Here is a 12,295-nt window from a genome sequence, read left to right on the forward strand (position 1 = left end):
CTTTTGCCTGAGTCATTCGGGGTCATGACCTCGCTGACTGTAAATATTGTCTGCAGAATGTGGCGGGGCTAAGTTGTGATGTCACAATGAAACTCCGTATAAGACTTCATAGAAGAACAGAAAAAATCGATATAAGTGACGAGGAACCAACGGTACGGAATCTGAACGATGCCGTCGCTGTCGTTTTTGGGTAAGTTTCCTGGATCATGCGACGATATTCAAGTTGAAAAGTGAAACAACGTGCTCAAGTACAGTGTAATGAAACAGAACTTTTTACACTAATGACGTGCTCTCCACTTCTTCATCCCTTGAATTTGGATAGTCCGCTCCTAGTACATATGCAAGTACTGTAATATGTTAGCTATTTTCACCAATTACCTTGGGTGGGTCATTTAAGTTCAAGGTCAGACTGACAGCATGTGTCAAAATAAGCCACATTTTTATCATGCAATAAATGTACTTGTAATAGACCAAATGCAGCCTACTTTTAGATTGCAGATAGGATCATTCAATACAAGTCTAAACGGAAGGGATCCTCTTATAGGGGATGAAACCAAACTGTTGAAAGATTATGACATTGTATCAGGGAACCTGATAAGAGTTCTTTTGAATGCTGACGCAGCTGAAGCTGCAGATCTTTTACATCATCACCACCACCAGCAGCAACAACAACAACAACAACAACAACAACAACAGCAGCAGCATCATCAGTACAATGAACCACAACAATCTCAAAGTACAGAGAGCACAGCTGAAGGACTCAGTGATGGAATACAGAAAGCTGAAATCTGTTCAGCTAATGCTGCTGTTGCTATGGAAACAGAGGAAAGTAGTGTAGCTGATTTATCTGAACCAATGTTGTGTCGAGATGCATCAAGTGATGCAGTGCCATTGCGATTACATGCATTATTTACAGAAACTCATGCAATGAATGCAAATGAAGCTCTGTGTATCGTCTTAAATGTACTCATGCTGGAAACTGGATATTGTGCTAAAGTAAGTTAGTTTTTATTCAAAAAATAACATTTTGAACAGGTTTCATGAAGGTGTGAATTTGTTTTATGGACATTTATAAATACATGTACTTATAAAACATTTATTCTGAAAGATCCTTGCGCTTCATTCAAATCCATGCCTTCATTGGTTGTAGAATGCCCATTACCCATGAGTCTTTGAGTTTTTTTTTAATCATTGCCGGATTTACTGAATGCACAAGATTGGCAAAATGCCAAAATATGATTTCTTTATTACTTTATTGGAAGAGGTGTTAATTTTGATTTCACGGTGTGTTTAATTATTTCTAGGTACACACATCTTCAAATCAAGAAAAAGAACAGGAGATAACTAGTGTCATAGAAACAGAAAATGTTGGTACCAGTACTACTGATGAGTCGGTGAGCATTGATGCAACACTTGCTATGCCTGTTGACTGGAAAAGACCTGGAGCTTATCGATTGACATATACCCATCCTGCTTGTGAGGGGGCTATTTGCACTATCACGTGTGTTCCATTGGGAAATATTGTTATGGTACATGGTAAATACAAACAATCTGTTTATACATGACATAGTTACATTTTACATTCAATGGTACATTTAAGGGTTAACAACCTTTTATAGTTAAATTGTTAGTCAAATCTGTGTTAGTGACCACCTTTATATAAAAACCGCCTGCCCATAATAATCTCATTTGTACAATTCCACTGCAATATAAATGTAAATGAATACATATGTACCAGGAAATAAAGTCCAATATAACCAGTGACTGCCATTTTGCTACTTAATTTGTGTATAAAGGTTTAATTGATGGAAAATAATTGCATGTTTAGTGTTTTACACTAGTCTCTATATAGCGTTGAAACCATAATAAGTCATATGTGTGTTTTGATATTGATAATTTTTATATATTTATTGATCTATGTGATTTGTTTCAATTTAATTCCGAGTTATGTGTTTATAGATGTTATACATAATTATTCCGCTCCAGTTTGTATAGAAATCAATCAAAAACATTCTATCTTTCCCTTCTGGCTGATATTCCATTATTAAATTAGTATGTAGTCACTGATTGGTTGACCTCCGTCTGCATGGAAAACGCCATAATGTTCCATTCCCCTTTTTAAAAGTTAAACGGTAGTTCTGTTCTAGTTTTGGTCCGTGCTCAACTGTGCAGGGATTGAAATAGAATTTTTTCCATGCATGCATAGTGTGCATGTTGAATTTGAAATTTACCTGCACTAACATGTGAAATGCACTACTTTTAAAGTGTAAATAAAATTTACGGGTTCTCGATTGATGCAATCACGAAAAAATTGTTCACAATGTTGGTTGAACTTAATTTAGGCTTAGTGAATATAATGAGAAAATGTTGTTTCTACATGCACAGCATGCACATTATATTTTGAGTTTACTTGCACTAGCTAATAATCTATGTGCATAGTGCAGTGTGCACATTATATTTTGAGTTTACTTGCACTAGCTAATAATCTATGTGCATAGTGCAGTGTGCACCAGGGTATTTCAATCCCTGCTGTGTCAGTTAGTTTAAATACTATGGTTGGTCACTACACATAGGTTGACTTTAACACTTTTTTTTGGTTAAGTATTTGCTCTATTGCTAAAACTGTATACACCTACATTTTAGCTTTGTTAGCACTAGTCTGTCTGTGTAAAATTGGTGTTCTTGAAAAATAAACATATACTAGAGGCTCGAATAAAGCAAAACCACCAACCTGTAATTAAGATATCTTCCATAGAAAGTAGAATGTATAAATCAGAGTTTGAATTTTCGAGAGACACCAACAACAATTAGCAGAATGCAGTATTTGGTTTCCCTCAGTGACGATGACAATATTTGTTTATATCATCTCTAAGGCACTTTTATCAGATTTGGATTTGAAGTTGGGTGCCCTCTAGGTTTAAAGTTCTTGAATTATATTTATAGATCTGTAAATGGGAATATTGATAAAATACATTTATTTCCATTTTTGACCTATTAACCAACCTACGTGTTTGGACTAAGCCCCCAAAATCAATGAATATATTCTAATTTTCTGTCAAGTGAAATTGAAAGATAGATTGCCTTGTTCATTTCCAATTTATGTATTACCGGTATTTGTAGTGTTTCTTGCATAGAGTCTTGTTTATTTATTTATTTATTTTTTTTAATAAAATAAAATATGGGAGTGTATGAATGGCGAAAGCCTGGTCACCAGGAAATAATCAAGAAACTTGTGACCCTTGCAAGGGTTCTCTTGCTATAATATTACTATTAATGAGCATTTCAATGACATCACAGGATTTGATGGGCGGAGCAGGAATACATTCGCATTCTCCGAAGATGATTGTGAATAGCGGGCAAGTGATCACTAGCACACTAAAAAAAACAAGTTTCGTAACTGTTGTATCACAAAGAAGCATTTGCATTGTATGTTGGTCAAAAATACAGAAATCGGATAACTGAGAAGACTGTTTAAAGCTGGCTTGATTGGTTGAATATTATTGAACCTGTCAATCATTTGCATCACACGCTGAACCTAGACTAGTGACAACCATCACCAGTGTCACAATAGGGTGTCTACAAAGGTCACAAGTCCCTTGTTTATTTCACAGAATTTACATTTACACACTCGCTAGTTTTTATTTTATTAATAAAACCACCAAAAATTAAATAAGAGTCAAAGTGTTTCCATGAAATGATTGCCATTATGTGAATTCACATTATTTTTCATATCATGTCTAGGTCTGATTGATGGCTTTGAGGGAACTCACTCTCAGTTGAAAATAAAAGTTTCAGATTACATTGGTTTACTGACCGATGGTAAGTAAAACGTATAATGTATAGAGCTTGACTATTAGCAGAGTTTTATTTTGCTAGGATTCATTCGCCAAGCTAGTGTGTATACTGTTTAGACATTTAATTAGTTTCACTGGCCATATTTTTCTTTTTCTTCAGATACAGCCAAAGTGTACATGAAACTTCCAATGTTATCCCGTATCTTTAAAGATGATGTTGCTTATCCTCTTTTGGCTGCAATGAGGACAGGTAATGTGAGAAATTGTTTGATCATGATCTTTAGGAGGACCACAAAGACGATTGTACAACTCAAAATATCATTGTTGCTTTGCATCGTATGCAATATTGTAATAATGTATATATTAATTAATAACCCCTATCTGGTCAAGTCAATGGAAAATAACATACAGCTGGCAGGACACATTACACAAGTTTGTCTGTTATCTGGTAGTAACACGATTAATCAATAGATTTAGTTTTAGTTTACATCAATTGATACATGTACATATTGCAGTGCAGAAAATAGGAATGTGATTTGTCTACTCAGGAACACACAAAGCATCAAAAAACCCAGAGAGCTTTCGAGTTTAACTTCTTGTTTATTCCACCATTTTCAGTTACACCAACAGCACTACTTTTTACATATCAATAAACTCGGGTGATCAGGTGACATAACACCAATACAAAAGTATGTATTCCGACGCATGCAATAAAGTAGTCACAAGGAACTTTAGTATTTTTAGAGCTCACGATTTCAAGGCTAAAAATGTGTTTGACTGATTGAAACTGTGAAGGTGATATTTTATTCTTTTGAAGAACATCAAGGCAGACAGGGCATCTAAACAATAATTTCTGTGGTCTCTGTAAATTTCAAGTAAAAAAAAATTGCTTCGTTATGAACATTTCCCCTAAGGGTAATAACAATGCTATCAGATATTGACAAATAGACATTCCCTTTCTTAGATGCATTTAAAAAATATATATATATATTTAGTTATATGTATATTTAGTTTTAGGTCTATCCCCTCTGCATGGTATTCTAGCATTGGCTGCTGAACTTCAGGTAAGTTCTGCTGATAATACAATATAAGACAGTAGGTTTGTAACCAGTATTAAAGTCACACTCAGAACAATCTTATAGCTTTATTGGAATCTTGGTTGTATAAAATATAATTAATAGCATAAATAAGCATTAATTATTGGAACTAATTGAGAGATTGACTAGATGCATGGAGCCGGGAACAGCCACTGGTGGTGCTGTATACAATCAAAATTGTCAATGATTTAGGCTCACGTCTATGATCAGTGTAAAAAGCGGAGACACTTGTTAAATCATAGACAGCATATTTGGTGTCCACTTTAGTGTGATAGAAAGTGTGTACAGTCTTCAAATAGGCAGAGTGCAGGTCAAGACAGAATACACATGATTCCGGCGTTTCGTAATAAATGTTTTCTAATAATAATTGCGTTTTAAAATAATATTCATAATATATGTCTACATCATAACCTCAGGTCATTTTTCTGTATTTCTCAATGCATGTGTCATCACAGTGTGGTCAATTGTAATTTACGTTTTATGTGAGGTAACATTCAGCACCGTCAATGAGGTTTCATTGATGGTGTTGAACGTAGTTTGTATTATAATAATAATAATAATAATAATAATAATAATTTATTTACCTAGAAAATACACAAAATTGAATATGCAGTCTAGGTAAAATGGAATCTGAAATAGCTTAAAAGCTTGTCGAGTCAGAACCATAACTTGAATTTATCGACTTAGGTTTAGACTGACAGTAGGTTACACCTCAATATATTTCAAATACATAAATATGATAATATAATAATATATATATGTATATACATACATTTGTAATACATATTAGTTCTATTCTAAATACTCTGACATTAAATTTTCCCGTATAGTATTTTTGAATATAAGTTTTTGTTTAGACCTTAAAAAAATTGATATTCAACATTACCAGATATTTACAAAAGCTAACAAGCCACACCAACCAAGTGACTACTCAGATTGCAAAGGATTTGTACACACTCCCATCATGTCATACTCTGTAATATCCAATTACAATTCTGAATTCGCCCTTACTGCAAGTCACAGTATTTTAGAACAATGATGAATCTCAGAGTCAATGCATTAAAGCAAGTCTTAGAAGTATATTTTTTATAAAGAGTATGCAAATTATTTTTGTTAGTCTAATCTGCCTAGTCTAAACCAAAAATAGGCTTCCTGTAGCATAATACAAAAGTGTTAACAAATGAAATTTGAAAAAACATTAAGTTTCAAATGAGTGTTTTTTACTTATTCCTCGCAATATTATTCCATTTGAATATTATGGCAGTTTTGTGAAAAGCATAATATAATTAAATTTTAGCTTTCAAAAGTAAAATAACCACGTTTGATGGGTTGGGTTTTGGGGTTGGGGTTGCTTTGTAAGTTTTTTTTTTAAATATCTGTACTTAGATTATTTATATTTATTCTCTTCTCAGTTGAAGATATTAAGCTTACTTGATGTACAAAGTTTAATTGCTGTCTCCACTGTCTGTAAACATCTATGTATTATTGCTAATGATGCCTCACTATGGAGAAGATTGTGTCTTAGAGACTTTGGTAAATGCCATCAGCAAAATGCAAACTGGAAAAGGGTAGGCATGCAATATTTATATTAATACTTTCTATGAGTTGATTTGAGCTTTCTAAAATCTAGGAATCTTGTGGGTTAATACAAGTGCCTACCAGTGTGCTTTCTAAGATGACTGATTTTGTATTGAACCAGGTCAATTAAATCCCCCAAAATCAAGTTGATTCAGTTTGTTGACTGCTGGGGAGGTAAGTCAAAAAAAAATAATTGTATGTGACTGTGTGGCAGGAAGAAGTTGTACATTTTGCTTACAATCTTACACATGGTCTACCAATACATTTTTTCCCCATTTATTTCGGCTAAACTTAGATGCTTTTTAGTGGGTGATGTGCTAAGGTTCTCAGTCCTGCTAATGAACTGACAGTAAATTTAAATATAATAATTTTTCATTGAATATCTTCTTTTTTCATTTGCTCTTATGCAGCTTTACATTGCTAAGTATAAAGAAAAAAAAGAAATGCAACATCAAAGAATGGTGCCCCATCCTGTCTTACCATTCCATGGAGTTTTTCAACCATATCCCCAACCAATGCCTCCTGTATATCCTCCTGGATTTGTGTAAGTACATATGTATTCAAAAATTATTTAAATTCATCATTGGTTTTAAAAAACAATATATATTGTGTAGTGCAGTGATTCAGATCATCAGCAATTTGCTTATAGTTTTGTTTTTTTTCAAAATGTCATAATTTTGTTCAGTGATTTCAGACAAAGGGGCTAATTTTTTTCTGTTGGAGTTACTACTTTACACCCAAAATATGGCAAATGATCATAAATGTTTAATGATGCTTGTTGTCATTTTGGACAAAATGTCCTGAGATAATTTTAAGACAGCTGTAAACTTTTAATTCTGTGGGAGACCAGGTTCACAAATTTCATATACATGTATGTGTCTTTGAATGTCATAAAATCGTGAGAATTTCTAGTAATGAAAATTTGCAGTTTACATTATGTATAAAAGTGTTCGCACAATTTTAACTTCCATAAAATGAAAAGAGAACTGTTGGAGATAGTAGAGAGTAAGAATCAAATCAGTCATGTAAACAGATTAAAGTAAATTGAAGTTTCATTCATGATACATTGAGGAGTATTGTTGTTGACTATGTTGTAAATTGCAGGCTTATGTCATAAATGTTCAAATTGCAAATATTTGGCATTCCATTTTTTGTTTACAAGAATTTGCTAGTGATTTTGTATTGTGCTCTGATGTGCATGGATTCTGAATTATTGTTGTCCACTTTAATTCGGTATATGGGTGAATCCTGTAGTTTACAGCAATTCTCAAACACCATAGAATGTATTTCAATAATGTGAAGTAGCATGTGAGTTCAAATAAATAACAGCATTTAATTTAATACCAAATTTAGTCATATTTTAAGGTAGTAGGATAGTCTTTTTTTCTAGAAAAATATTGACAGCTGTAACCAGAACAATAATGGCCAAACCAATCCTACATATACATTTTTAGAAATACAGATGACACATTCTTACAAAATGAAATTACAACTTGAAAGCTAATATTTTTACAACCATACAAACCAAACAGCGATATTGTAGTGCCACTCATCAAGTTGCTATTTGGATTTTAGCAAACCAAAGATGTTCAGAATTTAAAATGGAGAAAATGACATATTTGTGAACCTCACAGTCTGTTAAATTAATGATGAATTAATAATTTGAAACATTGCCATGAAAGGAAGATCTGAAGTTTTGTTTGTAATTAAAAGAAAACAAAACATAGGAGCTGATCATTCTTCACACCTACTTGTGCTTGTTGTAATTATGTCTAACGGTCATATCGGGTAAATAATAATGAAGAAGTATTTTATAATACATGACGTACCATGAGTAAACACAAACTTGTGCACTTGTTATGAAAAAGGAAACAGGCTTTTCTTTTTTTTTTCTTTAAACAAAATATATATGTGACAGTGTTTTTTATTTAATTTGAAAAAAAAAGACTATCCTGCTACCTTAATAATCCAATACACAGTAAATAGAACTTTTGATTTGTATGTTCTTCTAATAGTACAATTACAGTATTTATATTTATATTTATATTTATTATAATTCTTTATTTAAATTCTCTTTTTCAGTGGTGGTGACTACGACTTGGATCCATTCAATTCTGCATTTCCAGAAAATCCAATGAACCCCTTCCGTCCTCGTTTACCAGGATTCCATGGTCCACGATTCGATCCATTGAACCCACTTCCCAATCAGCCATTTGTTCCCGGACGAGGAGGAGGGCTCAGAGATTCAAGAGGTTCTGGAAGAGTACCGAACTATAGAAATCCATTTGGAGGAGGCTGGGGAGGTGGAGGTGGTATAATATGAACATGTGTTACAAATTTCTTCATGGGACTTCAAATAACACAACTCATGCTAGTATTAGGCAAAAAAACTGACACGTACCATTTTAAAATGGGATGCTCACATATTTTTTTTTGTATATTTCAAAAAAAATAAAGGAAAATGTAAAACAAAAGAAAGGAAAAAAGATACCACTTGATGGCGTACAACTCTATCATGCATACCAAAGATGCATGTGTAAAATATTCTTAATGGTATGTGCAGGTTTGTTATTTGTTTTTTGCCTTACAATATAATAATATATTATTTTTTGGTTGATGGTTTTCAAGGTGAGAAAAACACAACTCTGATTGTTACATTCTCTACAGTATCTTTACAATTCCTACCAGCAAAACATATCTTGTTTCATATTGTACAACACCAAATTTTATGTACTGAAGAAATCCAGAATTGGGAGCAAGATGCAGTATTTTATTGCATTGTATGAGTATCAACAGACAGTTGAAAATATAAAACATCTCCTGCAGAAAGCCTTCACAGGCATACCAATTTCAATGGCAATTTCAATGTATTGAACATGGTAATACTTGGTGAATTGTGAAATAAAATACTGAGATTGGAATAAGCAATGCCATTGGGCATATTATATAAATCATTGTGGGTTCTTTTGAAATAAATACAGTACGCAATACTAGCAAGAATTTATTTGAGTTTATTTTGTGAACCAATAAAGAACCAATAATAATTATTTAACAGCTTAATTATTTCTCCCTTAATTAATTACTGATCTCTTTCCCCGTATTTTACTGGCTTAAACGTAATCATGATTCTGTGCCCCCCCCTCCAACCACTTTTAAAATGTCATAAAACTACTATTTGATGTGGTTGTATAACTACTGATGATTAAAGCTATATAATAAGTAATATAATGCAGTTTAGAACATAAATTAGAAATCAAATGTAAAAAAAAACACTTTACATTTGACAACTAGTTTCCCCCCAATTGTACTCTTTCACATATGTGCTGGCATATGATAAATTAACATTTGAGTAAAGAAAATCTACACCAACAAAATGCATCGTAAAGCAGAATTGGGCAATTGTAGAGAGACATTGAATGAGTGAAGCAATCGCAGAGCTGATGGATGTGTATCGCTAGCTGGGATTAAAGTTTGAATGATCTGTCCCTAGAGTGCGCCATGCAGTTCACATTGTGAAAAGTGCATTTTCTATACCATAATTCTGAAATATTATTTTAGCACATATTTGGTACTATTACACAGTTCTTTTTTAGAATGAACATAGTTAAAGGAGAAAAAAAATGATTTGATATGTGAAAAGTTATGCTACACAGGTTCTAAAGGCTATTTGTTTTTTAAATGATTACTATTAAACTGAACTTGTTATGGCGTAGAGAGGGGATGACGTTATTTTCAAAAGGTGTTGCGTGCTCACGTGACATCAGTGGTATATTCCGTAGTCACTGCCTGAACTGCTGAGTAATAATATTTGGAGACGTGTAACCAGCGCCCTCGACGACGTTGAAACAGTCCAAATCTCGAAGCTGTCATCTTCGCCAGCCAAGGACCATTTATTCGGCTTCTACATTCGTAAGTCGGCTATAAATGGCCGGCTTCAGCGAAACCGTTCGATTCGGACGAGGACGTTGCGCGAAGCAGCATCAGTGTAGGCTGTGACAGCCGCAAGCTGTATAAGTTATATTTTAAATGGGTTCACAGAGTTAACAATCTTAGACAGAAAAGAATGTTTTATATATAAAAAAAGTATATTTCAAAAAACCTGACAAGATATTTTGTTCTTGTTTTATAAATGGCATATTATCAACCAAATATTAGACAGTGCGTGCAATCCCTGGGTGGAATCTCAGCCACGTCGTCCACCACGACGCTTGCCGGCTTTCTTATTGTCATGGATGTGTTTACTCTCGTTGTCACGACCACGGTGTTTCTTCATTCGTTTGCTGCTGGTGCGGAATATGTCGTGCAGTACGTTAGCCAATTCTAGAAATAATTTGAATACAACAACAAGTGAATGGCCAGCGATGATAAGCAAATAAGCGCCCTCTTATGACGAAACACTTTCCTGGGGCGAAAATATATATTTTTTTAAAACAATCACGAATCTATAATAACACTCGATAATTCTATTATGAACTCGATAGAATAATCATGAACGCTGTTTGTTTTTTGCTGGGCTATACTAACTTTTCTCACAGTACTGTCCGGACCAGTGTTTGTGGCATTCACACGTTTCTGGTGCCACACAACGACCATGTCGACCGCATGAGTTTGTACATAAAGCTGTCAATGAAAATAAGAACGAAAAAATTAGATTATCGGCCGGGCTGATACAATTTGTAATACTGTTCACACATCTCTTAATGATTAGATTAACACACCTTTCTCACAACTTCTACCAGTGAAGTCATCGGCACAGACGCATATCCCAGGAGCAATACACGTCCCTCCATTAAAACAACGCGGACTACACAGAGCTGCGAAAATATTAAAGAAAACGAATATAGATAAAAATCAACCACTGTATCATGTAAAAAACGAGACTGTGCACGGGTTTTTATACGAACTCTTGCAAACAATCTTAATTTGGTCTAGTACGTCCATGATATAACCATAGAGGTACCTCCATGATATAACACAGATATAACTCAGATCTATGCGGATTCCGAGGACCACGAGACTGACCACAGAAGACGCATATATATTAGTATTTTCATCATGATTGAACAGTAGATTCTGCCGTGGTGTTTATACAGTCCGTATCAGACTTCGGCTGTCACGGTAGTAATGATCACTGGCTTCCGGCTTATACATGCTGCCCTCAAACGCATTTGTTTGAATACTAGTAGTATATGCCGGATACGGGCCGGAGAAACTTTACACTTTTTCATATATCATTGATTAAATGCATTGTCCGAAACGGCAAGCTATCTTGACAAGTTAGTTGGGATAACAGTTACCAAATATCCGACCGCTTATGCCTATCCGCGGCGTTGTCCTTCCCATTAGAGAGTTAAGACTCCCGCAGTTTGCCTCCGTTTGTTTTACAACTGTATATAGAAAAAAAAGTTTTCAATTCTCCTCCACAACCAAATCCAAATTGTGGCATATGTCTCCCCAGCTATGGCATACTGGCCAGTATCTCCATGCGACATATTCCGCCTGAGATATGAATCAAGGGTTATGCGCCCTCTAGGAATATTAATAAAGACGTTCTTTGTTTCGAGAATCAATGATAAATTGCAGACTTGCCTTGTTTACAAGCGGGTCCAAAGAAACCATCAGGGCAGTCACATATACCGTGTTCGTCACAGAAGCCTCCGTTCTCACATGAACACTCTGGCGTTGGCACTAAAATAGTCGATACAAGTAATGATGTTAGACTACAATTGCAGATAATATCACAGTTCAGCAGGATGGGTAACTAACTACAGGAATATAAGCCGGTTTGGCGAGTTCCATATATTCTTATTGCTACAGCGAATCCCG

At 34.3% G+C, this 12,295-nt stretch overlaps 2 protein-coding genes across 2 annotated transcripts in view; one reads left to right on the forward strand and one right to left on the reverse strand.

The window, feature by feature from the left end:
* On the forward strand, positions 1–9,469 carry LOC100378339 (F-box only protein 7-like). The gene is made up of 9 exons (XM_006823437.3): positions 1–190; positions 492–996; positions 1,305–1,536; positions 3,742–3,819; positions 3,955–4,044; positions 4,806–4,858; positions 6,304–6,459; positions 6,880–7,013; positions 8,552–9,469. Exons 1-9 carry the CDS (start codon positions 87–89, stop codon positions 8,790–8,792), a joined length of 1,593 nt encoding a protein of 530 aa, XP_006823500.1. The 5' UTR covers positions 1–86; the 3' UTR covers positions 8,793–9,469.
* Wif (Wnt inhibitory factor) overlaps positions 9,461–12,295 on the reverse strand; it is a 19,410-nt gene continuing 16,575 nt past the window's right edge. The window contains 4 exon segments of the mRNA NM_001168020.1: positions 9,461–10,789; positions 10,994–11,089; positions 11,188–11,283; positions 12,059–12,157. Coding sequence (NP_001161492.1) covers positions 10,653–10,789; positions 10,994–11,089; positions 11,188–11,283; positions 12,059–12,157 — 428 coding nt within the window. The 3' untranslated portion in view covers positions 9,461–10,652.

Source organism: Saccoglossus kowalevskii, chromosome 3 (assembly GCF_978046115.1).
Source record: "Saccoglossus kowalevskii chromosome 3, keSacKowa6.1, whole genome shotgun sequence".
Lineage (NCBI taxonomy): Eukaryota > Metazoa > Hemichordata > Enteropneusta > Harrimaniidae > Saccoglossus > Saccoglossus kowalevskii.

Bases quoted from the DNA above. Each gene is read 5' to 3' on its own strand.
- LOC100378339 (XM_006823437.3), top strand. From the start codon at position 87: ATGAAACTCCGTATAAGACTTCATAGAAGAACAGAAAAAATCGATATA. The intron at 191-491 runs GTAAGTTTCCTG...GCCTACTTTTAG, and splicing joins GCCGTCGCTGTCGTTTTTGG to ATTGCAGATAGGATCATTCA. The intron at 7,014-8,551 runs GTAAGTACATAT...TCTCTTTTTCAG, and splicing joins GTATATCCTCCTGGATTTGT to TGGTGGTGACTACGACTTGG.